The 27,928-nt window shown below is 43.9% G+C and overlaps 2 protein-coding genes across 2 annotated transcripts in view; both read left to right on the top strand.

The window, feature by feature from the left end:
• The window catches only part of LOC105533368 (cytosolic carboxypeptidase 6-like), a 673,407-nt gene that overhangs the window by 478,925 nt on the left and 166,554 nt on the right, over nt 1–27,928 (top strand).
• Nucleotides 15,069–27,928, top strand: part of BEND5 (BEN domain containing 5) — a 33,828-nt gene continuing 20,968 nt past the window's right edge. The window contains exons 1-2 of the mRNA XM_011971790.1: nt 15,069–15,202; nt 17,178–17,644. Of these exons, the coding sequence (XP_011827180.1) occupies nt 17,407–17,644 (238 nt within the window). The 5' untranslated portion in view covers nt 15,069–15,202; nt 17,178–17,406. The remainder of the gene's footprint in view (nt 15,203–17,177; nt 17,645–27,928) is intronic.

Here is a 27,928-nt window from a genome sequence, read left to right as displayed (position 1 = left end):
GGGCCTCCAAGAGGGCTGGGGCGGAGGGGACCGGGGGGAGCCACTGCTTGCTCCTTCCTGCCTCCTTCTCCCGTCCTCTGGGCATTTCATTTGGGAACGGGGTTTCTCTAAGAGGCCAGGCCAGTTAAAAAGACCGGATGGTCCCCTTTGTCTTCCCCGCTTCCCCGAAGCTCCCGCGCTGTCAGTCGGTCTTCATCTCTTAATCTGTGTCTGTCCTCCTCTTTCTGATTCTTTGTGTTTTCTTCATCCCTTCACTTTCTCTTTTTCTCCCTACCTGTTTGTACCGTCATTTCTCTCTCACCTTCTCTTTACCTCTCTACCAGTTCCTTCCCTCTGTTCTTTTCTGTCTCCTTAAGTTTCTCAAGGTGTCTGTCTCTCTCCCTTTAAGGCCGTTGGTACCTCCTTGGAGTAAGGAGCAAGAAGGATATTGTCAGATCTTCTAGGTGGGAGTCCCTCCTCACAGAGGGAAGCTATGACATCCTTGTCCCATCCGGGCCAGCATTGCATCCTTGTCCCTTCCGGGCCAGCATTGGACAGGATGAGGCGGCCTTGAACCTCAGTGCACTGGGCGCCACACCACACTCTCCTGCCCCTCCCTGGCCAGGTGGCAGAGGTAAGGAGGTAGAGGCCCTAAGGCATCCCTCAGCCTCCACACCCCTTTCTAAATCTCCCATAAGGCTCCCTGAATGAGAGAGCTGAGGGCCAGGAGGGAGTTTCTGGGTCAGAATAACACTGGACCTCTCATCCCTACTCTGCCAGGGCCCTGAGAGATGGGCTAAGGCAACTGGTCTCATCTCCATTTCATAGATGAGGGTACTGAGGTTCAGTTGGTGATAGGGAAAGAAACCAGCCCTTTATATGCTCCAGTGCTTCCTGTCTTTTCCTTTGTAAAGAGAAGACAGCTGGCCCTCTTTCCCAGCTAGTTCCAGGAAGTTTGAGGCTAGACAAGCAAGGAATGGGTAAGTATCATCTCCAGTTGGGGGAGCAGCCTTTTTAGCTGCTGCTGGTAAAGAGAATGAACCTTAAAGTGGGCAAATAGTCACCTTGCCTTCTACCAGAAAGAACACCAAGGGTTAGGAACTGAATGAAGATGTTTTGTAATTTTGAGACCTTCTCTGTTTTTTTTTCAAGTTCCTTTGCTTCCTCACATTTAGCCTAAAAGATGAACCCAGCGTTCTCTCAACTCATAGAGATTTGCCCAGGGTCTCATGGCAAGTTAGCTCAGTCTCACGACTCATGACTGGTTCCTTTCCACCACCTCATTTTGCCTGGGGAAAATAGTTTTGCAAAAGTTGAAGAATGGAAGAACTGGAAACTGACCAGCAGCACTGGGACCCTTTGTGACAGGCTCTATCCATACCACCTCCATGATAAACCCTGGCACACAGGAGTGTAGGCCCACCCGCTGCCAGACACCTAGGGCCAAAGAAACTGAGGGAAGGGAAGCAGATTTTAGAAGAGGGAACCATTCATAGCTGATTAAGTTTTATTTTGTTTGCTTACTTGCCTTTAATTACCTGAGGGAAAGGATTAGGAATTTATTTCCCAAGATGATAGGCTTGAGGAAGTTATAACTAGGTTGTAACCTTAGCTTCCCTTTTGCTAGAAGAAAAAGCATGCATGGTTTTTGATGATTTTATTGTACTCCTAGATCTGGAAGAGTCCTAGGAGAGTAGAAGTGATGTGTTAAAGAGAGTCAGTGATAAGTGTCTTAGTGTGTAATGGCTGTTTTCCTCTCGGAGATTGTTTCATTCATCTACTCATTCATTCAGCAAACATACATATAAACTGTGCTTGACTCTTCAGGCACCGCAGAGAGGCCACTTAGGCAGATGGCAGCTTCCACCAGCTCTGATTTTGAAATCGACGCAAGTCCTCAGAAGCAAGATACATGTAGCTGTTGGTTTGAGAACCATGAATTTTGAACCTGTAGACTGTTCATCCTCCAAGTTAGAATGTTGATAAATCTGTGAGGTTATTTAAAAAACCCAAGCATCGTTTGGAAACTGGCAGACTAGGTTCAAAGAAGTGTGCCAGTTTGAATGAGTTGAAAAACACTTCCCTTACCTCTCTTCAGTTTTTTCCTTGGGAGGAGAAAGGGGAAAAAAGACAACAACTTGAAGTTGGCCAAACCACATTTTGAATTTCAGTTTCCTGGGTACCCACTGTCCTGGGTAGAGACCTGATCAAAGGGCCAGGGTGAGTTTGGGAATTCGTTTACCTCCTATGTATCTTCAAACCCCTTCTTGACTTAAACTTGGTGGCTCTGAGAATTGCTTGCAGTGACTTCAAAGAGCTCATCTGGCATCTCCTACATGTAAATACCACTGTGCTGTGGCACCAGGTGTGAGGAGGAAACCCCTCAAGTGGGAAGCAGAGGTGGCTTTATGTTTGTGGATTAGCAATTAAGTAATTAATTAATCTCTCTGACACCAATAGAATGGTTTCCAAGGTAGTTTCAGCACAGCTTGCTGGCTTTTGGTGAGAAGTATGTTGCTATACTGAGTGTTAGCCCAAGCCAACCCAGAGCTGTCTTGAAGTATACTTCTTATACTCAGGAAATGTCAAAGCCAACTGCTGTGGAACTTTACATTTTACTTCCCATAGTAGTTGGTTTATACCACTACGTACGAATTACAATCCCAGTTCAAGGAAAAATGAAACCCCTTCTTTCCTGACAGTCTTGCCATATGCCTATGCATTATCTCTGTTAGTCCTCTAAGTGACATTTTGGTAGGTATTGCTGTGGTTAGTATTTCCATTTCATAGATGAGGACACCGAAGCTCAGAGACTTGCCTACAGCCACACAGCTAATAAATGGCAAGGCTGGAATTGGAACACAAGTCTTCCAGTGCTAGGTCCCCACTTGGCAGTCTCCTTTGTAAAGTAGCCGATGTTCCCATCAGCTACACAGCATGATTTGGAAGGAGTGAAAGGAAATGGAAAAACTGTCCATGAAGCTTACAGCTCAAGGCAAGTTTTCAAGCCAGAGTATAATTTTAGTTTCTGAGTTTTCAAGCCCATTCTGCTCTTTCTGTATTACCAACCTCCCTCTTACACAGCACACACAGCTGTCCTATCTCTTCAGTTGGCATTTGTTTGAATAAATCTTCGCTAAGGCTGTCCCTCTTGGAGGGTCCACATAACTCAAAGTTTGACTCACCTTTGACCTCTGTTCTCTCTTTACTCTCATTTATTTGCCAAGCAGGTTGTGAAAGTGAGAACTACTCATTTGGAGAGCTCACCATCATCTAGCTGCAATTCAGCCTGCTACTGGGCTCATAGTGTTGAACTTTATGTTTCTTTTTAGGAGGCTCAAACTGGTTTCTCTGTGCCTAGAGCCCTAAAATTCTAAGTTGTTCTATCTAGGCACCTGTGCTCTGTTACTGTTGTTTGAGTGTGCTAAATTTTTTTGTTGTCAGATGTCTCCTTACTGCTTTCTGTATGCGAGGCCCAGTGCTGTATTAAGTGAATATACCAATGCACCTCTGCATCTCAGGTACTGTGATTGAAATGACAGCGTGACCCAGGGGTGGCAGGCATTGACTTTTCTTGTCCTGCTATGTAGGATTTCTGTGGGGGAGGGAGTGATGGAAAGGAAATGGGTATCATCCTCAGGGAGTGTGTAATATGGGGGCCTCAAAGTAAGTGCTAAAGAAAGGTAGAAGCCAGGCACTGGGGGAACACAGAGAATGGACCAGTTCAAGGTGGGCTTGGCAGTTTATCTTTTAAGTTTTTCTTTTCCAGCTCCACCATCACTGCCTGCATTCAGGCCAGCATCAGCTCTTATCTAAAACAGTGAAGCAGTCTTCTAATTGATTACCCCGTCTCTGATCTATTTTCCCAATTGCTTTTAGAATAATCTTCTAAAACACAGTCTTAGTTGACTGCTCTTATTAGAACCTTCTGCATCTCCCTATTGCCTACTGAATAAAGTTTTAGTTTCTTAGCCTGGCATTCATAGCCCTCCTTAGACCAGCTCTATCCCCAGCCCCACCTTACTTCTCCAGCCTCACTCTCTCTTCCCCCTTCCCTGAGACCTTTGGTATTTCTAACTCTTCTGTGAACATACTCTCTTGCACTCCTTTGAGCCAGCCAGGATGGATTAATCATTGTCTGATATGGGGCCTCTGCCCACCAGGAGCTCACCTTCAGGTGGGCAAGGTAGACATGTGACAGAAGTTTGTGGTCCAGCCCCCTCCGCCTGTGATAAAGGAATAGACAAAGTACATTGGGAGCACCTTGCTTCAATGGCATTCCCTATTCCTCCCTCTGCCCCCAAGAGAGACTCTCCCCCTCCTCAGAACTCTTTTCACTTTGCTTTTGCCTTGCTTATGGATTGTAGCATTTTATGTCGTGTTTTCATTAGTCATGAATGTGCCTCTCTTCCTGCCTGACAGGGAACTCCTCTAGGACAGGGGCCTGGCTTCCTTGTGCCTACATCCTTAGTGCCCAGCACATAGTCTACACTGGTGTGCCCATGTTGAACTCATGAACTTTGGGAAGACAGGTGCATTTTTGTGCTTGAGGAGAGGGAAATAGCGGAGATAGGAACCTCTGCAGCAGCAGCTTGTTTTTCAGAATAGAAACCTGCAGTGGGATTTTAAGTTTTCATTCAACTTTGTTCATCTGGAAAAAGTCAGCATTCTTTATCACTCCCTCAACTAGCTAGAAGAAACCCCACACTTGGGGGAAATAGCTTCCAAAGCCATGTTCTTATTGCTTTGGTAATTTTAGCTCATTCAGGGCTCAGGTCCCAGCTTGGCATTGTTAGTCCAAATAGATCATTTGCTCCAGAAATGCTTTGGAACTTCTACAAAGTTAGCAGTGAAGCAGGGGACTAGCCGATTTCATATGCAAAGATTGTTGCATGTCATCAGTGGGAAACTGCCAACAAAAGGATTTATTTTCTTAAAAAAAAGTGAGTGAAAACTTTTAATTTAGGTTTTGACATGTTTTGCTGATGTACTTTGGAGCAAAGATTGGAACTTGCCTGCTGTCATCTGTTGCAGATTCTACTGGGATGTTAACCATTGAAGGTTCAGTCTAATGCAATTTCTCATGTTCAACAACCATATATTTGTTACAACTAAATAGTATGTGCTACAGAGTGCTTCAGACTTCTGATTCACAAACAGAAAGAAAAAATTGTCCCAGGCAAGTTGCTTTTTATGCGGTGTTGTGTTATTCAAGAGCATACTAGTTTTTATTTTTAAAAGCACACCCAGAAAGTGGAATTCAGATTGGGGTCTTTGACACCAAGACCAATTCTCTTTCTAGTGTGCCTACCTGCTTTGTCTTATAAGCTCCTTAGGGACAGAAGTTGTGTGTACTCTTCCTACCGGAAGAACATTCGTAACCTGGAGAGGTTTTCTCTTAAGTTCCACAAGTATTGAGTTATACTAGGTGGTCAGCCTTATACTCCAGGGAAATGCAGGAAGAGGAATAGGCATTGTTTTTGTCTACCAAATATGTGGTAAATACCCACCTGGTTCCAGGTTCAGTGCGCATATTCTACATCCTTGTGAGATAGAGATTTTTGTGTTACTCAAGAAAAGAGAGCCATTCAAACAATTGTTTCGTGAACACTGTAGGTGCCAGGCAGTGGGCTAAGTCTTCCCACATGGGTTGGACTTGTGGAGAAATATGAATCAGTTCCGTCCAAAATTCTGAGACCTAAACTAAGGTCGTGGTGGTCATGGTGGACCTGAGATGTTTTAAGGAAGGAGAATTCATGGGACGTGGTAACTGACTGGTTGTAATGATGTGTGTGATGATGATGTGGTGATCTGGACCTTCCTGTCTTGAGGAGAATCCTATAAGTGTATCTGGTTGAAAGGGAAAATGATGAGTTTAGCTTGAGACCTGTGGAATCTTAAGGGCCCATGGAACATCTGAGTGGATATGTCAGGAGAGCAAGTAGGCATTTGGTCTGAGGTTCAGAAGAGCATTCCGAGCCAAAGATCTCAATCTGGCAGTCATGAATATGGAAGGTCTGAAGTTACAGTGGGAGAGAGTGCAGAGTGAGAGAAGTGTGCAAGGGCAAAACATCAGCTTTTAAAGGCACAGTTAAAGAAGAGCCTGAAAAAAAGGTGACTGAGAAGAAACAGCCTTCCCAGTCTAACAGACGGACTTAGAATCGGGGGATAACCAGCAGAGATTGGTGTCCTGGAAACCAAATGAGAAGAGAGGTCTTTGGATCCTGGAACTAGGCTTGTTTTGGTTTCTTTTAACTGTATAGCAGCTGCCTTTTCTTTTTCACTCATTGGTCAGACATAGGATAGGATAGCTAAATATATAAGCAGGAAAGAAAAATAGTTGCATGGGATGATAGTTTGATAATTTTCATTTTCTGAGTTTTGCACCACAGAGGAAGGATCAGACTTGTTCTTGAAAGCAGAGTTAGGATCAGAGAATGGAATTCACAGGCATTGGTGGGAGCAATATAACAGCAGAGAAAGCAGACAAATACTGGAAAGGACTTCTAACATGGTGCTGAGCTCCCTGTTACTGGAGGTGGCAAGCAGGTCGGGGGTATTTTAGGATGGAATACTGGACTATGGGAGAGTTTGGTTAGATGACTTCTAGATCATTTCCATAACTACCGAAGGGGAAATTTTAGAGTGCTGAAAGAGGACAGGCTTTGAAGTTACATAGTCTAGGTTCAAATTGTGACTGTGCTACTTAGAAGCTGTGTGGCTCTGGGGAGATTACTTCACATCTCTGAGTTCCAGGTGCTCATCTATAGCATGGAGATAGTAATTGCCCACTGTGTTATTTAGCAAGATAATATGGAAAAATGTCTGGCATATAGTAGATTCTCCTTAAATATAGATAACTGCTAGGAACTACAGTGGACGAATAGGTGCTGAGAGAAGAACAGTGACTTGCTTAGTTGTGGGTACTGCCCACTGTGGAAAGGAATGACTTAGAGGAACGAGCACATGGAAGGAGCACACAAGTTTAAAATTTAACTTGTGTGTATGTGTTAAATCCTCCTGGGACTTGACCTAAGCATGAAAGGCTTACTATTAATATTTTCTTCCATGTTTTGTTCCTCTGTGATGCTATCCTGGGGGCATTTATTGCGCTGACAACAGCCCTGTTGAGGCACATAGAGGTAGCTAGACAAATGACTCTGTGGAATGAACTTCCCAGTTTTGTCTGTGCCCCAGTCCTGTACCAAGGCCAGTGAGGTGGTGGGAGTGAGAACCAGGAGACCTACTGAAACCTGGCCAGCAATTCCTTCTCTCCTTATTTGGATGGCCTCAGTAGGGCATTTCTTCAAACATGCCCACTTGAGGGATCTTCTAACTCATCTACTGTTACCCTACATTACACAGCTGAGAAAGAAACCTGGAAGTCCCTGTGACTGGCCAGCGGTCACATAGCTAGATGGATCCGTTAAGGTTTCCTACTGTAGTCTTCATGTTTTACAGAAAAGAAAATCTAGAGAGAGGACTAATCACCAAACAGGTTAGTGAGAGAGCCAGGCCTTGATTTGGTGTCTCCTGATGTCTTTCTGCCACACCACAGCAGGGCACTTTTTTTTTTTTTTTTTTTCCCTCGTAGTCTTGGCTGTGTATAATCCTTGAAACTTGAGACTTTTGTCTGCCTTGGATTTTATAAAAACAAACACTATTGGCCAGAGAATGCAATGTGTTTGTATTTTCTGTGGCATATCTCTTTTTAATGCAGACATAAAACTTCACAGGATTTTTGTATGGATGAAAAACTTTAAACTTATGTGTAGATATTTATAAGACCTTTATAAAGTGTTTTATGTGTAGCCTTTCAGAATTTCATCCTGGCTAACAAACTTATACCAAATTTGGCTCTATGACGTTGGATTATTTTAATTGTCCAGCCTGATTATATGTCAAATGGAAGTTAAGACAGAGTTTCTCCCATTTTAATAATACTGTAAATTCTTCAGGGGTAAATTCATTTTTGAAGACAGACTTGCATTGGGTTTCCTGTCACCTGCTTGTTTTTTCTAAAACACCATTTGCCTATTACCACCATGCTTCCTTTTTTCCCAGTAGTAAGTTTAATGGAATGTTTCTCCTCCTCAGATTAATAATACTAAGTTCTGCTATATTTTTGAGTAGCAGTTTTTGCCATATATTTTTTACAAGAAAGTTCTTTGTGGCTTTGAGTAGAGACCCTATTTGGGCATTATTTAGAGCTTTGTGGCTTTGATAAGCCTTGTAGTTCAGGAGTGTGGCATCAGGTCATATTTATATAGTGTTTACTTCAATTTGGGAATTCATCACAATATTCTCTTAGGGTGTAGGCAAGATCTTAGGAGAAAGGCAGGCACTTTAGGAAGTTATATTGACATATTCATCATTTTATATGTGCCTTATAGTTCATTTGAGAAGTTACAGCAACTTCATACTTTTTCTCTTGTTCCCATAGGATAATTAGGTGATAGAAACAGGGCCTGTATTAAACAGACTTGATTTGAAATGTTGGCTCTGCTATTTGCGTCTTTATGAAAGCCACCTCGCTTCTATGAGCCTGAGTTTCTGCTTCAGTAGAATTATTGTAGGGATTAAATATAGGGAGTTTGTAAGGAATGTTGCCCAGGGCCTGGCACATAGTAGGTGCTCACTCAGTATTTGTTGAATGAATGAATGCAATTAGCACATTGTAGTAGCTAGAAAGGAGGAGGAAAAGGATAATGCCCAAATCTTTGGTAGGTTTCCTTGCCCTGGACATAAAATAATCCAGAAGTCGAGATTGGTGATTTTATCTTCAGAGGCTCCACATTTATTTTTGTTTACACTAAAACTAATTATTTGGCCTCAAGTTTAGAGCAGTTGCACAGACTGGCTAAGTAGAGAGCTTTCTTCATCCTTCCTAGTCAACTGCTAATTTATTCTGTGGTTTCTTAGAATTCAAAGCCAGAAGCATATCCCAAAGTCACATTAAAATGCCACATAAAGTATTTACTGTCTTACATGATCCACACCACCGTTCACCTTCATTCATGTGACCAGTCAAGAGTTATAGCTTCTTGTCATCCTGTGTTCTGTCTCCTCCTCACATCTCATCCATCTTGCTTGCCACTGTCACATTAATCTTCCTAAAACATCTCTTTCATCATGTCTCAGTCTGTGTCAGATACCTGCAGTGGTTCTCTTTGCCATGAGACAAAAGCCAAACAGGTAATACACAAGGGTAGCCTAACAGCTGCTATTTATTGAACATCTATGACAAGAAAGGCACTGTGCTTGGTGCTTTTACATGAACTGTCTCTTTGGAAAAGAGTTTATTATCCCCACTTTACTGATAATGAAACTGAGTCTCAGACAGGTTAACTAGCTTACCCCAAGCTCCCACAGTTAGTATGTAGCAAAGCCAGAATTCCAAATCAGGACCACCTGATTCAAAAGACTGCACTGTTTTTGCTAGGTACTGGGCCTCCTTCTCCCAACTGTTTCTTCCATTTGTTATGATGACACTGAATGTTCAGTAATCTTCTGTGGATATGAGGTATCTATACCTTCAACTCAGGATTAGGGTTAGGAAGGCATAGAGAGCAGATATTTGCACTGTATAAGCCAGTGCCTCTCACGAAGTCAAACTTTGCATTTTGGTTGGGTTCTTGTCATATACTGGGTTGTAAGTACCAAAAACACAAGGACTACTTAGCATAGTGCCAAAACCAAAACAGGAACTTGGTAAATGCTCACTACCTGCAGAAAAGAATAAGCAGAGGACTTGGGTCTTCCTGAACCCTCACCCTGGGAACATGGGTCCAGGAAGAGACTGGGAAGTATTAGGATGGAGCCAGGAGGTGGTTAACTCTCAGAGGAGCCTCGAAATCCCCCTGGCCAAGCATCGAGGCAGCCAGGATCCGGGTCAAGAAGCATGTGAATGAAGGTGCTATCTGCTTCTGTCCGTTTCCTGAACTCATTCATTACACTTCAGAGCTTCCTGGACTATTCAGCCTACCTTTTCAAAGAACCCATTCAAGCCCTGTTTCTGTTGTGCCTGGTGGTGGTTGCTGCTTTCTGGAGACTTACTGAGGATAGAGGATGCGGTCTGGCAAGAAAGCGGGAGTCAAGTGGTCTTCTGCTTTGAACTTAGGCTGGGGAATTTGGATGTCCTCAACTGTAGCTATCATTCCCTCATTCATTCAGTATTTATTCTGGCTCTACCATGTTCCAGGAATGTGTTTAGAGGGGATAAAGCATAGGCTTAGGAGGCATGTTGATTAGAGCACATCTTGGCTGTGTACCTTCCCAGCTGGGTGACTTTAGGAAGAGAGTTTTCTTTCTTTGAGGCTCATTTCTTCTTTTTTGGGGAAAAAAAAATGTGGCTTTTAATACCTACTTGCAGGATTGTTATGAGGTATAATTTATATGGAGATCTTTATAGAGGTATCTGACATGTAGTAGACATTCCACAAGTGGTAACTTAATTTTTTATTGAGATATATTTCATTTGATGTGAATTTCACCATTTTAACCATTTTAAAGTGTGTGCAAGTGAGTGTTTTTTAGTATATATATTCCCAGTGTTCTGTAACCATCACCACTATTTTATTCCAAAATATTTTTATCACTCAGAAAGAAAAGAAATCCGTGTTACCCATTGGGCAGTCACTCTTTATTGCCCTTTTCCGCCTGCTCTTGGTAACAACGAAACTACTTTTTGTCTCTATGGATTTACCCATTCTGAACATTTCATATAAATGAAATCAATAAATGGCCTTTGTGTCTGGCTTCTTTTACTTTGCATAATATTTTTAAGATTCATCCATGTTGTAGCATGAGTCAGTACATCATTTCTCTTTATGGTTGAATGATACTCTCTTGTATGGGTATACCACATTTTGTTAGCCTTTCATAAGTTGATGAACAGTTGGGTTTTTTCCACCTTTTGGCTGTTAATAATAATGCTGCTATGAACATTTGTGTATACGTTTTTGTTTGGGTATATGTTTTCATTTATCTTGCATATACACCCAGGAGTGGAATTGCTGGGTTATGGTAATTCTGTGTTTAGTTTTCTGAGGAGCTGCCATACTGTTCTCTACTGTGGCTGCCCATTCTACATTCCCCAACAGGAATGTATGAAAGTTCCAATATCTTTACATTCTTTACAACACTTGCTATTTTACTTTTATTTTTGATTTGAGCCATCCTAATGAGTATAAAGTGGTATCTCATTGTAGTTTTGATTTGCATTTCCCTAATGACTGACGATGTTGAGCTCCTTTCATATGCTTATTGGTGTAGCCTCTTTTTATTATTTTTTCATTAAACATTTTTGTTTGATGAGTCTCTATTGTATGGATAGTTCTATGATATGGGCCCTACCCTGAGGTTACTCATACACCAGTGGATAAGATCTTTAAGCTGATAATTGCAAATAGTAAGATAATAGACTACAAAGAAGGTATGTAGGATGTGTAGATGTGTAATGGCACCTTTGAGAGCAGGGGAGAAGATGAGTGGAAGCTAAACAGAGTTTGTCAAGCACACAAGAAAGAAGGGCATTCTAATTAGATGGAAGAGCCTAGAGCCTTGAGTATAGCTGGTAGGGCGATGAGGCCTCCTGTCATCAGATGGGGAGTGTCACCCATCTTAGGCAGCTAAGCAGGTCTCTACCTCCAGAAGCAAGCCTGCCCCAAGCACTAAGCCAGCAGAAGCCAGCAGGCAATCCTTGCTGAGTTCTGTCATCCACTGCGTCTTTGTGTCTTTATCTCTTTGTCGGGGCTCTGTTGTTTTCAAGGAACATTTACTGAGCTGATTTGATCCGACTTGAGGTAGATATTGTATCTCCATTTCTACAGAGAAAAATTATGCTCAATGAGGTAGCCGCTTCCTGACATCTCACACCTACAAAGCGACAGAACTGGACTTGGAATCCAGGTTGTCTGATGCCTAGTTTATTCCCCATCAGCACACTGAGCCTCAGCTCTTCTTAACTTGGCATTCAAGGCCACTTATTTTCTAGTTCCCACCACCTTTTCTTCCCTTCTCACCTCTCCCTCCTGCCTGTAACTGAACCATCTCGATCTAACCATTTCGATCTAAATATTTCCCCAGCCTTCCCCATTTGGCTTCTATTCTTTACCCCTCTTGTGTAGTCCAGGTTCTTACCATCCTTTAAATGGCTATCCTTTTATGCGCACCAACTGTTGAAGTGCCATTCACTCTACTCAAGTTTTTAACACACCGAATTGGTAATCTTCACAATGTTCTGCAATGTGAGTAGGAATTATTTACTTCAATTCATAGATGAGGAAATAGCCTCAGAGAAGTAAATTAACTTACTCCTAACTTACCTAGCAAGTAAGGAGTCCAGCTCAAATGCCACCTCCTTTCAAAAGCCTTCCAGGGTTACACTGACCGAAGTGATTTCCCTTGCTTCCAGAATCCTTTAGCAGTTGCTTCTCCCTTATTCAAATTCAGCTTTTGAGATCTTGAGTGATCTTTTCTTGTGTTTTTATCTTATATCCTCAGCTGGATGTTTGTTCATCTGTGTCCCTAGGACCTAGTTTAGATCCTACATAGTAAATTCTCAGTAAAGGTTAAGTCGAGGCATAGAAAGCAAAGCTCTGGATCTGGAGTGGTCCAAGTTCTCCCCCATTCATGTTATGACACTAACTTCTGTGACCTTGCACAACAGTGAGCTCTCCAAGATAGGGACCCTGTTCATCCTGCCCCTCCTTTATTCCTGGGCCTGAGAGTTGCATGCATGGATGCACAGACTTCACCATTTAGAACTTTATTTTTCTCATCTGCATTTTGAAAAATAGAATTGGATGATCTGAGGATCATTCTCCATCCAGATGTTAATGTGGTTTTGTGAGTCCGAATGATTGCTTTTCTCCACACCAACATGATCCTGAGCTAGAGTTTCAGCCCAGGAAGGCATAACATAGCTTGTCATTTCTAGTTTGGTGGCTCTGCATGTCAAACTTTGTCCTGAACTTGTCAAATTGAAGACTAGCCCAGGAGCTTTGCCCCAACACATTCAGAAATCCTAATACCACCCTCATCCTCTCTCTCTCTGTTTCTCTCTTTTTGTCTGTTTTTTTCCACACACACACACATACACAGACACACAAACGTACACACATACACAAACACCATGGTAAGATAATTTCATCTGAAGTACTTTCTTTAGGTTTTACATTTTAGCATCCCTTTAACTTATAAGTCAGCAGTGATTTGTAGGAGGGAAACTGTTGCTCTTTTAGAAAACCCCGAGTCCCTATTGTTGTTCATAACCCGTTGGATGCATTTTATAGGCACAAAGAGTGAAAGAACGAGCCATTGTTGTGAAAATAGAAACCCAAGGGTTGCTCCTCTGCTCAGTGGGAAAGGCCATTTTTATCCGTAGGGGGTTGTTAACAAAGACCACCTCCTTTTTTTCTGAGCAGTTCATTTATCATCCTTACCCTACTTAAATCATTTCTTCATTTTTTTAAATTAAATCTCTATTCACTTTATGCTTAAGAGAAGAAAATGATTCAGAACACATTGACAATACCAATTATATTGTGCCATCCATCGAATGGCCAGTGTGTAGCAGGCATTGTCCAGTGAGTTACGTGAATTATTGCTCTCATCCTCACAACCTCCATTATGTCCAGAGAGATTAAGCCCCTTACATACCTGTCCTCTTCCTGTCATAGAAAAGCTGAGGTTCACACTTAAGTCTCTGATATTGGACTCCCACCTCTGACCAGCTGGGCCTTCATCACGAAGACTGTTTGGGAAGATTCAGCATTTGAGTACATTCTGGAATAGTTATGTGCTTATAAGCGGCCTTCTCAGCTTTACTAACAAGTTGTGAGGAGAGAAGCCTGGCCTGGGAACAGTGTAAGAGCATGTTTAACACATGCAAATACATGCATACGTATACACACACACACACACACACACACACCCCTTCAAGACTGGATTTAACTAACTACCTGGCCATATGCTACATCCAACATTGGGCAACATGCTACAAAACACATTTGGGATATAGCAATGGGAACCTTTGAGGACTATGAAAAACAGCAGTCTCTAAAGTGTCAATTTAAGCTTTGAACACAAAGTATTTTACCACAAGGGTACAGTTCCAGAAAAGACTGAGATTTTTACCTCTGGAGCCCTCTTGTTTGAAATTTTATTTTTGGACATATCCAGTGAGAGACAAATCTGGAAAGTCCAGTTTGAAATCTGTGCAGAAAAAAAAAAAACAGATTATCTGAAGTTGAGCTTAAAGAATGAGAAAATGAGTAGAAATAATATCCTTTTGTATTTGTGTAGCACTTTACGTTCAGTATGTGTTGTCAGCACATGTAAGCAGTGGACGAGGTGCCAGAGGCCTCTTTCCCACTCCTGGCTGTTCCTCAGCTCATGCCGTTGGCAAGCCTCTTCCATCCTCTGGGTTTGAATTTCCTCATGTAACATGAGAGAGTTGGACCACTTGTTCACTGAGGTCCCTCAGACTCAGGCATGCTGAGATTTGATACCAGTAAAAAGGGGATAAATGTTATTCTTCCCCCGTCTGCCTTACCTTAGCCTGCCTTGTGTAGGGCTGTGGAGATACCCCTGCCCTTCCTTACATCCCTATCAGCTATAATCTCTCTCATGTCTATTGGTACTTGAGCTGACAGAAACCCACCAAGTTCTCCTGGGAAGACACTTGGCTTAGAAAGATCACAGTTGAGTTGAGGGATTCATGGGCCATTTTAGTTTAGATCAGATAGCAATCTAAGGGCTGTTCCAATTCAAGATTCTAGAATTCCATAAAAGGCCACCCATTAGGGTACACTTAGAGAAACCCCTAAGCAAATTCACTGGCTGCTATTTCAACACTTTGTATGACAGTGCTTTTCGCAAGCACCTTTGTTCCTAGAGTTTGATCTGCACTGCTATTAGGATGCCTGCATGCAAGAGGGAACCGGCCTTGAGTTTGTTTGTTTGTTTTTCGTTTTTAACTGGTCTGGCCTCAATTATTTTCTAGCATTTGAGGTTTTGGGCATTCTAAACTCATAATGACTCATTTTAACTCATGATGAACCTTGTTCTCTTGATATGCATTTTAGAAGACAAATCTGACCTTGAAAACAGTGTGATGCAGAAGAAAATAAAAATCCCCAAGCTTTCTCTTAATCATGTAGAAGAAGATGGAGAGGTTAAAGATTATGGGGAAGAAGATTTACAGCTTAGACACATCAAGGTAACAAAATCTTTTCTTTCTTTGGAAGTATGCGGGAGCATTTTCAGATACCTCATAGATAAAGGATTTCAGTCTGGCTTCCTCTCCTCATGTAAATGTCCCCTGGTATCAGAGGCCATGATTTTTTTCAGGGTAGGGAAAGCATGGGACAACTAGTGTGTATTTGCCTTGCTGGCCAACTTTCCAGAGAGCCCTGATTCATGCTGTGCCACCAAGCACGGTCCTGTTTGCGTAGTCTGTGCAGTGTCATCGCTGTTGGAGGTTTGGAACGGTGTGTTTCTCCTTAGCCCACAGCTCTGGAGAGGCCACTGCTGAGCTCCAACAATGTTAAGCAGCTGTTCTTGGGGAGAAGTTTAGGGCCAGTCACTGTCAGATTGCCCCAAATTGCTAAGGCTGGACTCATTAGGAAGTGCACGAGGTTCACAAAAGGGATCTGTGAGACCTTGGGTTAGATGAAAACGTTTGCATGAGGTTGTATTTTCTTGCTGCGTGCCCCAGTTGGTCTCCAGCCTTTACTCTGGAAACTGCTGAAAATCTTGTTCGGCAAGCTAGCTGTTTTCTTCTGTGCAGTAGATACCTGAGAGGAAGGGAGAAGGAAGATAAGGAAATGGGATGTCTTCTGCATTGCCCATGGTCTGATTTTGGACACCAGGTTGAGGGTGTTCCCAGGAAATGTAGCTGAGTTCAGTTCATGGCATTCACTGTACTCCTGCTATGGGCCTGACCCTGTGCTGGTACCTGGAGCCATTAGCCAGACATGGTTCCTGCCTCCAGGGGTCTCACATTATTGTGACGCAGACATATTTTAACGATCACTTTAGATAAATGATAAATTCATCTACACTGGTAGCACCTTATCCCAGCAGATAAAACGACTTAAGATTTTGTCATGTAACACAATATCAGAGTCATAGTTTCATTGGGCTGGGTTTGATTTGGTTTGGTTTTCCTTAAATTTCCTGAAACTTAGTGAGAAGTGCCTGTCCTCAGTCGTCTGCACTTCCTACAAGTGCCCCAGTCAGGAGAGCTCCTAACCCTACTACCCTGAGTGAAAGAATTCATTTGATCCTGTAACTGTCACTGCCCCTCAGTAGAAGCTGTAGCTACCTGAGCTAGAATTTCCTCTGGCAGTAGAACCCCAAGCCCTGGGGGAGTCCTGGATAATTCTTTTGTAAATTAACTTTCTTCTCTCTATCCACTGTCTTGCTGAGGGAGAGGCTGGCAGACGTGGGGGGAAGGAGCCTTGTACTGGAAGTTAGATTCCAAATTCTGGTTTTGGCTCTGTTTGTATCTCACTATGTGACCCTAAGTGTAGTCCTTCCCCTCTCTGACCCTCAGTTTTCTCACCTGGAACATGAGGAAGTGAAACTGAAAGTACCTTTCAATGCTAGAATTCTTTGAACTTTTCGGTTGAGTAAACATTTTTCAAGCCCCTACTGAGTGCCAGTTCTGAGTGAGTAGGCAGAGGAGGAACAGAGAAAATATGACATGTTTTCTTCCCTAGATTAGAGTAGACTAGAGTTTTTAACATCCTTTCCATCTAAAGCATTCTTGATGAAAAGTTTACATGGTGAATTGCCTTTAGGGGAGGAATTTTTTTGTTTTTGTTGTTGAAGAAATTTGTGACTCCTCTGGGATCAGTTGGCCTGGCCTGATTTCTCCCTGATTCTCCACAAATACATATTGAACACCCCCATGCGCAAGCCACTGCCTAGGCATTGTGGGTGGGCTGGGGCCTGGGGAATTGGGAAGGGTGGTCATGATATATGCATCCAGGAGGCAGAGTGGTGAAAGGAAAAAATGCAGGCCTGGGAAATCAGTATCCTGGTTATGACTTTGGGCAAGCCTCTTCCCCACTCAGAACCCCATTTATAAAATTTATAAAATGTTTCCCCATTTATAAAATGAAAGGCTTTGACTAAGTGTGTGCACAAGTTTCTCCAAGCACTGATGTTCTGTGATTCTGTGATTTTAGGATTGTCTGGGGAAATATTGAGCTGCAGTCCAAGAAAGTCCCAGCTGCCCTTGCCTGAACTGATTCTCGTTGTCCTACACAGAGACCTGAGGGGCGGAAGCCGAGCGAAGTGGCGCACAAGAGCATCGAGGCCGTGGTGGCTCGGCTAGAGAAGCAGAACGGCCTGAGCCTGGGCCATAGCACGTGTCCGGAAGAGGTCTTCGTGGAGGCCTCGCCAGGCACAGAGGACATGGACAGTCTAGAAGATGCTGTGGTGCCCCGGGCTCTGTATGAGGAGCTGCTGCGCAATTACCAGCAGCAGCAGGAAGAGATGCGCCACCTCCAGCAGGAGCTGGAGCGGACTCGCAGGCAGCTGGTACAACAGGCCAAGAAGCTCAAGGAGTACGGGGCACTTGTGTCTGAAATGAAGGAGCTCCGTGACCTCAACCGGAGGCTCCAGGACGTGCTGCTCCTGCGGCTTGGCAGCGGTGAGTGCCCCAGCAGGCCACCTACCACTCCACATGGGTGGAATGCTTCATCCAGATCCTCTTCTGGGAGGGGAAAGGGGAGAGGGAGACCAAGTGCCCCGGAGGCTAGGGAAGGACAGCCACTTGGCTTATCAGTTGTCTCAAGGAAGAGTCACTCCCAGTCATAGTGAATCTGATAGGAGCTTATGTATGCAGCAGCCTCAGCTATGGGAACATTGGCGAACATGGGTCAGAGAATAAGAGCTGACAAAATATTTGTCACTGCTCACTCATTTATGCATTCATTCAGCAAGAGGCAGTAACAGGGATTGTAGGGAACCTCTCCAAGGAAATTTCAGGATAATAAAAAGAAGTAGACATGATCCTAACAACATGTATTAGTTTAAGTCAGAAAGTGATAAATGCCAAAGGAGAATGCGGACAAAATGATATGAGAGTTCAGGGCTTGGAGTGGTTATTCGTAACTGAGGGCATGGAGAGACTTCAGTAAGGAACTGAGGTTTGAAGGGTGGGCAGTGTTTCAAGGCACAAGAGGAGGCTGAGCAGCACTCATGAGCATGGGAAAATACCTGGAGCACACTAAGAGGAATAATGCAAATGTGCTTTGAGGACAGAAGATGGAAGGACTTGAAAACGACCAGCCTGGGATGTCTGAACTTGTTTTGGTAGGAATGGAAAGCATTAGAAAGCTTTGAGCAGGGAGGCACATGACCTTAGGAAGATGAATATAAAGACGTATAAAACTCCTTTGGTTTGCTCACAGAACTTTAAATAGGTTCTTATATTGCACTCTATTTTAACTAATCAGGTTTTCCAATCTAAAGTGGTTTAGAAGCAGGGATCAAGAAATCTGAGACGCAGCAGCCTTGACTGCCAGAAGAAATGACTGCCTACCAGAGAGAGAAAGACAGAAAAATGCTTTCAGAACATAAGAATCCAGAACTGTAAAAGATAGAGCCCAGTCAGTATTGAGGAAATCAGTATAACACAAGTTCATTGCCTCCATAGCCCCTGAAGACAGTAATTGATAAACTCTGAGTCAGTGTGCTTTGCTTGAAGAAGGTGGTAATCTAGTCTAGGAATATCCTCAAAGTTTAAATAAAATATGGTTTTGCCCTTATGAAGGTTTTCATTATCTAGATAATATATTTAGATATGAAGCTTCATTCTTCTTTGATTTATTCTTACCCTAATTTACTTATATTTGTAGGTGTCATTTGCTTCTTAAAGTATGTCCCCAAGGTAGTGGCTCAGTAGATCTTTGGATGGTCCAAGGAGTCAGTAGAGAGGCCTTTTCATGCCCTTGTCATAGAAAAGGAAACTACATTGGGACTTCCCCAGAGTCACGTAGGGAGGCAGAGGTAGAGTTCTGTCTCAACTCTAGTCACTCAGTTCATAGGCTGGAGTTTGTCCACTCCCGAACTCTACCATTGCTTTGGCAAGTCAGTGTCCCAAATCATAGTCTACAGAGGTTCACAGGGACACGAAAAGTCGCATATGGTTTGCAGCTTCAAAAGTTAGTAAAGTTCTTTATTAAAATAAAATCTCAAAGAGAAATCATAAATGTAAAAATTTGTGAAAGCTATGTTGTTCTTGTAGCGGTGATGGGGGATGGGGATAACTGAAATTTTCAGAGAGGAAAAAATATTTCCCAATCTTAAAGTGAATAATTTGTATTTTCAGTGTGCTTTGTATGCTATGCCTTTTATAAACTTCTTGGGGGCTTGTGGGGAAGTACACCAAAAACAGAAATTCTTCGTACTTAATTCAACTCCCAGGGAAACTACCTGTTTTTCATGATTATGAACTGAGTTTAAACTCCAGAAACCACTCCTAAGCCTCTGGGGTGGTAAGATACCCTGCATTTTACATCATTCTATGCCTCTTTTAGTCCTAAAACATGTAGAAAAACTTGACCTGAAGCATAGTTTCAGTGTCTTGATCTTTCTAGGCTCTCCCATCCCACAGGCCTTGAAGGCCATTGCACAGACCACTGGATAGCTCTTCCCTGATCTGAGTCACCGTCATCATTACAATGGGTTGGACTCAACATAAATCAGCTGGAGCCCCAGGTATGCATAGGGCACCCACCCTATCCTCTCAGGACTGCAGGCATCCTGGAAAATCACACCCACTGTCCCTCATCTGTGAAAGCTTAAAAGTCTGTTGATTAACACATGTTAATAGGAGAATGGTAATGTGCCAAGTTCCAAGACAAATCCACAAGAATAAAATAAAAGGGTCCCTACCCTTAAGAGGAGGTTGTATGTTTTCATGGCCTGGATTCAAATCCCAGCTTCCCTACTTCCCAACTCTGTGGCTTTGGGAAGCTCATGTCCTTCCTTCCATTCTTCCTTCCTTTCCTGTGACCGTATTTTCTTCCATGAATACTTGCTGGTCTCCTGCTACATGCCAGGGATCTTGCCTAGTGTAAGAATTCAGTATATTTGCAATACAGACCTTGCCCTCTGCCCTTGAGGAGTTTAAAGTTTGATGAGGGAAACAGATCCTGAAACAATCAGTGACAGCACAGTACATAAATGCCATCATAGGGACAAAACCATAGAGGACTGTGGGACAGCAGAGGGAACTACCCACCAGATTTTGAGGGGTCAGAGAGGGAAGGCTTCCTGAAAGAAACACGTTTTAGGCTGGAGCCTGAAGGATAAATTTTTGTTACCGAAACAGGAATCAGTAGATGGGAAGAGTGAGGAGCAATTTAGGCAAAGAGCATGTATGTCTCTGACCCTCAGTATTCTCATCTGTAAAATGGGAATGATCATATTACAGCCTTGTGACACACAGCATAGTGCCTGACATTCTGTTAATGCTTGATTACTGTTAGCTCCTGCTCAACATCATGTAATGGAGGAGCTAAGACAGGGTTACCTTTGGCTTTTAACTCAGGCACCCCCAGCCTGTAGTTGGCTATATGACCTTGGGCAGGTTAACTAACTTCTCTGCCTCAGTATCCTCTTACAATATTGAAGATAAGAGGGGTTATATATGTTTGTTCATTTGTTTATTCATTCAGTCAACTAACTTTGACCAAATGCTTTCCGAGCCTAGGAACTTGGGGATATCCAAAGAAGACTAAGACATTGGGAAGCAGGAGAGGGTAGTGATGGAGGTAAACATGTTATTAAAACACAGAGTGCCAGTTCTGTGGGAGAGGTTAGCATCTGAAGGGAGAATTCTCTCGCGGAAAGTCTAGTAAGATATCCCCTTGCTGTAACAGATCGTGATCTATAAACACCACTAAGAAGGCAGAGAACAACCAGAAAGCAAATGAGAGACCCTTGTTTGACTCATGGCTTCACTTGCCCTCTGATAAACACGTCCTGGCTTAGGGTTGATGTAGGGCTCAGGCTTTGCCATTCTCTGCCCCCTGGGCCTCATTTGAGTGTTGCTCCTGGAGGCATATCCTTGAGTATTTTTATTTGTCCACCTCAGTTAGGGGCCTAGCTCAAGGGCCTTTGTCTGGCTTGGGTGCTGGATCATTCACACCATAACAGGCAAATTCAGAGATGAGGGAGGCCAACAGGTCAGGAGGTGCTCAGTTTTCAAAAGAAATCTACCTGCCTGGAAGAATCATTATTTACTCACCCACGTAGTGGCGTCCTACGAGTGGTAGATGGTAGTGAAGAGCAGCCGCCTGGTCTTTTCAGACTGATGGGGACTCAGAGTGGGAGGCGGGTCTGTTAGCAGCCAGGAGTTATAATGGCACACCTTGGGGAGGTTGGGGTCAGAAAGGTGGAGCCACACCCAAGGGTGGGGGATAGCAGCAAGAGAGTATGTTTCAGAGGCTTCACTGAATCGTACACGTCTTCATTTGTACATTTATTCATTCTTTCATTCATTCCACACACAAGAAAAGATGGGTTTAATCGGAAGTATTCCAACATGGAGTCACGGAGTTGTGAAAGAACTTAGGCTATAGACTGTCACCCTCATTTTGCTGATGAGGAAACAAGCCCAAAAAGTGTCACTGGCTTATTCCTGAGGGTCTCCTGACCCTGTCCTGGGTGCCTCTCTCTGGCCCCTCACCTGTATGACCTTCTTTAGCTCTTAGACTTCAATTTTCCCAACATGGGGGTGTCCCCTCCATCCCCGTTACTCCCCACAAAGGACATCATCTCTCTCTGTAAAACAGAACTTTCCTTGTCTGTGATCTTAGCATGGTAAACAACCCCACTGTCCTCCACTGTCAAAATTAAATAAGGAAGCATATGTAATAACTTTAGCCCTGTGACCCCTATATTGTAAGTGTTCAATAAATGCCAGTCCCCTTTTCCTTTTTCTCCCTTTCCTGCCCATCTTCCCCCAAATAAGGAAATGCCAAGGATGCAAAAAGCGTGGTGATATTCCAAGGTACAGATGTTTTTCTGTGTATATTCATTTATTCATTACTTTATTCATTGAACAGTTATCAAGGGTATCCTTTGTTCTAGGACTGGATTAGGTGCTGGGAATAACGTAATGAACAAGACAGAGTGCCTTTTTGAAAAACAATACACAAGTAGATTAGAATGGTGTGTTTAAACGGGGCATTGGCAGCCACAGAGAATTTTAGGGGATGAAGGGAAGCAGAACAATAGAGACCCAGCTGGGGGAGGGTAAGCCCCCATGTGTGAGAATGGAGTAAATTCTAGGGTCTCTCTTGGTTTCTCCTCAGCTAGATTCCCTGTTCTTAGAAGGCAAAGTCCAAGGCTACGGTGTCCTCCCCAGTTTGTTACACTGTAAGTACCACTTAGATAGTATAATTCATTGTGGTGTGACTCGGGTAACGTTAGTTCAAATAAGACTCTCAAGGGCTCTGTGAGGAATCCAAAGAGGAGCAGATGTAATCCTTGCCTTCAGGATGCACACAAGTCTCACAGGGAATACGAACATGTACACAGCATGACACCAGGCAAATAAAATCAGTGTTGTAATTGCAGGAGGGAGGCAGATGATGATATTAGATTTTGCTGTGTCAGGGAATATAGGCAAAAATGATGAATTCTAACCAGAAGAGGCATAGATAACTAGAGTAATAACAGTAATTCACATGTGCATGGCATTTTACCAGTTTCAAAGCACCTTGACATTTTTATCTCATTGGACGATTCTGATAGTCTTGTTGCAAGGCCAGGTAGGGATTATTATCTCCATTTTAGAGAGGAGAAGGCAAAAAGAAGAGATAATGTCCTGTTGGCTAGATCATAAGCTGGCTGAAAGTTTTGAAAAAGGAGAAAGCCATTGTGGCCTGCATATCTGTTTCAACTTTTTAGAGCTGGATCACTAACACCTCTGTAACCCTCTGGGTTTGTACCTTGTGTGCTGTCCAAGGTCCGTTAAAATACCAGCTTTGATCTTTAAAATCCTTTGCAGTCTGAACTGGCTTCTTTAAGCCCAGGTCTCTGATAGTGCCTTAGAAAAGGCAGCTAATGTCAGCCAAATGCTTCATGCTGGTTTTCTCCTGTACTGGAGACAACCTGGGCTTCAGCAGCAGATATTACTTGGGTTTGAATTTCAGCTGTCTTAATTTATTACCTGTGTAACTTCATACACATTTTTTAACCCTTCTCAGGTCTCTGTTTTCTCCTCTGTAATATAGGTATCTTAAAGCTCACTACATGCAGACAGGAGAACCAGCTCAGTAATTAAGAGCCCTAATGGGCTCTGAGGTCAGAAATACTGGGGTTTTCAATCCCAGCTCTTCCAAATTCAAATTTTGTTGCCTCAGGCAAGTTACTTAACTTTGTCAGCCTTAGTTTTCTCATCTGTACAACAGAGTGAATGATAGTATCAACTATTATGGTTTTTAAAAGGAGCAAATGGGTTTGGGGCAGTGGCTTACGCCCGTAATCCCAGCACTTTGGGAGGATGAGGCAGGTGGATCACGAGGTCAAGAGATCGAGACCATTTCCTGGCCAACATGGTGAAACCCCACCTCTACTAAAAGTACAAAAATTAGCTGGGCATGGGGGTGTGCACCTATAGTCCCAGCTTCGAGAGGCTGAGGCAGGAGAATAGCTTGAACCCGGGAAGCGGAGGATGCAGTGAGTCAAGATCATGCCACTGCACTCCAGCCTGGCGACAGCGTGAGACTCTGTCTAAGGAAAAAAAAAAAAAAAAAAAAAGGAGTAAATGAACAAATGCAGTAAAGTCATCTGCCTAGAGGCCAGCATATAGTAGGTGCTCAGTAGGTACTGCATCAAGATGTAGAATCATTTGAAGATGTGCATGAGAACATGTGTTATATAGTGCTTGGCACATCGTAGGCACCCATTATGCTACAGCAGAACACAGATGTGATGGTCTGGCATGTCTTAATCTTTGGTCAACCCTGGATGACTCCTAGAGATTTCCTATTTCCCCTTGTAAGTCCTTAGAAATCATATTTGAACAGTCTATTTTACAACCATGCCTGGACTTGATTTCAAGCTCACTGGTCTGTAGCTTATAGAATTTGTCCATTACCACCCCCAACTTTTCCTGGGCAGAATTCCATCTTCCCATCTCTAGCTCTCAAACCCCCATTTGACCTCCTGGATTTTTTTAGACATCACTAGTTGTGGCTCAGTCTTCTCTTTGCCAGGACTCTCTTCCTGGGGCCTGTTTGTCTCAGAGCTCTTTCCCATCTCTTTCAGCCTCAGTTCATTCTCACAATGAGCAGGAGTACTATAAAAAAGTTGGGCTTTGAGAAAGGCCCAAAGCAGGTGGACAAGAGCCATTTTGTCTAGTTAGGTGTTTACATCTCCCTTGTGGAGGTGAGGCCCAAGAGGCCCACAGTCTGCCTGCCGGTTTACAGTTAGTGGTGGGGCAGTTTCAAAAACTATTGTACCCTGCTCAATTCAGATGGCACGAAGAGATCTAGTAGTAAGAAGTGGAGTAGGTGCTCTGAAAAATATTGGTCATCATCTACTTTGAAGGACTTTTTTTGAACTGTTGCCCAAATTAGAATTAGCCACAGTTTAAAATAAACCTAGATTATTTTAAAAGTTGATTTCAGGCTTGCTGAACAATTCAGGACCCTCCTTTCCCTTTCTTCCTAGACTCCGTTTTCCTGGGGGCAGTGGGGATGGGGTTGAGGGACAACTCCAGGCTGTCCCTTTTCTAACAACTGCCTAGGTATTTAGAACATCCAGAGGAAGTTGCTTGGCTTTTCCCCATTGTCAGAATAGGAATGTGTTTCTCCATTAGAGCAGGGTTTTGCCTTCCATATTGCCATGTAACAGGCTTGTTTTCTTTTGGATTTGCCAGTCAGGAAATGGAGGTGGGAAAGTGTTCATTACAGACAAAGCCTGGTCTCTGGAATACCTGCTTTGGGCCAGACACTAAATACTTTCCATATATAAAACAACCTCAGCAGTGGATGAAACAGGCTCAGAGAGATTAGGTTAACTCGCCTGAGGTCACACACCCAGGAAAGGGTAGAACCAGTTTTCAGAACTGAGGCCCCTCTTGCTTTGCCATGCATCAGGCAGTCTGATCACAGAGTCCCTCAGCCATGTGCTTCTGTGGCACCATCCCTTTTGCCTGCCTCCTGATTAGGCCTTCTTTGTTGGCCATTATACCATCCAGTACTGCCATGCATTCTGTGACTGCAGGACCCTTGAGCTGTTAGATGAATATTTCCTGCTTAGTTTAAAAGCCCACCACGTCTTCATAGTTTCAGCCTTACAAGGCAACATGGCCTCAAGATACCAACCAGATAATTCCTGGAGTTTTCTTAGAAATTGCCACTTTAGAGAGAACCGAGTTCAACCTTTCACCTCTGTCTTATAGAGGGACAGCTGAGGCCCAGAGAGTAGAAAAGACATATGTATCTATGCCATGTGGAATCAGAATATATAGGATTTCATGAACCCAGTATCATGAAGCAGTGGAACGTTTGTGTTCAGCCAACATGGATGGATGGAATTAGTTTGGCTGCCAGGATTCAGCAGGTCCCGGAGGCTGGCCATACCCTCCCTTGCTGCTCCAGGGGGCACTCTGAGTGTGGGGGGTAATTCTTAGAGTCCTAGGACCTTAGTCCCATAAGGAACCCCAGAGTTCACCTCGTCTAGCCTCCTGTACATGACAAGAAGCTTTCTTTAGTCTCCCTGCCATGCAATCACTCAGCCTCCAGTAACATTCCCCTAGAGACAAGATGCTCACTCACTTCCTTCCAGTGCAGCCTGTCCCACTACTGGACAGCTCTGACTGTAGGAAAATGTTTTTGTGCAGGGAACATTATTGGATCCTTCCTCTGTTCCAAGCCCTGTGCTAGGCACAGAGACATCAAATTGTTAAGCCCCCTTTGTGACCTTAAAGAAGTCACAGACTCATCAGCAGACTGTGAGGTGATGCAGGGTGAGCCTTACTTTGGTCCTGAGCTCTCAGGATGTTGGCGAAGGATACAAAAGAGAGCTCCTTACATGGCTGGGGTAGGAGGGTTGTGGATGGCTGGAGGAGGCCCCAGGTTAAGGGACTATCTCAGGCAACAGGAGAGCCTAAACAAAGGTTTGGAGTTGTAGGAGAGGCTGGCTTATTCAAGGAACTGAAAGTAGTTCTGGTTGGACGGCACAGTGAAGGGCGGGGTAGCAGGAAGAGATGAGGTTGCAGATACAGATGAAAGCAAGCAGAACTACCCCAGACCCTCCTGCAGGTGGTTCATGGGGGCACTTCCCCATTGGAGTGGCCTGGGGTGCAGTCCTTCAACTCCCGAGTTGCTGTTTTCCTCTGAGCCAGGTGAATCAATCAACAGCCATGTAGCAAAGATGAATCCCATACGGTCCCTACTCTGGAAGGGCTCATGGCCTGAAGGGAGTATCAGCTGAGGTCAGGGTCATGGATTGATTTGTTGGACAGACATCCACCATGTGATCAAACTTTGCCTCCTCATAACTCCTGCCCTCAGGCACTCACTGTGCCCACAGTGGTCCCTCAGGAACCTGGGAGCAGCTCTTGTGCTGCCCACCCCACTTGTTCTCACCACAACTCCTTAGCCCCCCAACCCAGCCAACTCTGGTCCATTTTACATGCATTGAGCACATGTGTGGGCCTTCAGTGCTTCTCTGACAGGGCGTTCTGCACCTATCCTGCCATTTGGATACTCTCTGGGCACAGATAGTTGGGCAGGAGGAAAGTAGAAGCAGCACAGATGAAGAAGCAGTCCAGTCTTCCCTGGCCACCAGAGGATAAGCTCAGAGCTCCTAGAGGTGACACCCTATTCCCCTTCCACCGCACCCCTCACGATTGTGGAGCTTTTCACAGACCCCCAAGGAATGTCTGAGAAAATCAGAGAGTAGTTGAGGGTCACACAGAGTGAGCATTAGGCAAGAAACTCTGAAAAGTACAGTTCACTGAGGAGGGGCAGGGCAGTGGAAAGAGCTGTCTTTGGAGTCTGACGACTCTGAACTTGAGCACTCACCACCTGTGTGACTTCTGGCAAGTTATTTTACTGCTCTGAGTCTTTACAGAGATAATAAGGTCCATTTTGTGGGACCATCATGAGGATTAACTTCTTTCACTAAACACATGTTTAGTGAGTGTTCTGTATGAAGGACATTGCGCTGGGTGCTGGGGATATAGCAGCGAACAAGACTACTCATCCCCTTGGTGTTTATGTTCTAGTCAGGGAGATATTAAACAATCACCTGACAGTGGGCTGAAAAATGCTACAGAGAGAAAAAAGAGAGATACATTTGATATAAGACACTTAACAAAGAAGACATTTGTAGGTTTCAGCCACCTTTCCTTCTCAAATATGTCATTTGAAATGGGCATCTGCACTTCCTCAAAGTCGAGGATAACCTTGACCCCCAAGACTGGGGACCCGGGCCTGCTTGTTTTACCTCTTTCTTCCTGGATGGGCTTCTCCCGTTTGGAGCGGGGGCTCTCTCAGATCCATTTCAACTCTGCTGCTCTGTGGTTCACATTCCCTGAGGGTGTGGCCCCACTGTGGAGGCATCTTTGTGAGCCGCTGGGATCTCACCTAATCCAGGATTCATGCTAGAATTTTTTTCTCTTGCCTCTGCCCAACAAAGTCTGCTCCTGCCCTCACTCGAAGAAGGCACTCAGAAAATGGAGAGAGAGAGGACTTGAAGAACCCCGGCCTCGCTACTCCCCCACCTCTCCAAGATGTCACCCATCCATCAGAGCCCCAGTCAGAGATCACCACTTTTCCGAAACCTTCTAGGATCCCTTAACCAGCAGTGATCTCCCCCTCCCCAAATTCATGCAGATCATCACGTTGCACCCTTCGTGCACAGTGAGCCTGTGGTTTGTGCCACGTGCCTTCACCTTATGAGAACT

Source organism: Mandrillus leucophaeus, unplaced genomic scaffold, assembly GCF_000951045.1.
Source record: "Mandrillus leucophaeus isolate KB7577 unplaced genomic scaffold, Mleu.le_1.0 Scaffold1248, whole genome shotgun sequence".
NCBI lineage: Eukaryota > Metazoa > Chordata > Mammalia > Primates > Cercopithecidae > Mandrillus > Mandrillus leucophaeus.
The sequence above is the reverse complement of the archived record's forward strand: the minus strand, read 5'-3'. Positions and strand labels throughout refer to the sequence as shown.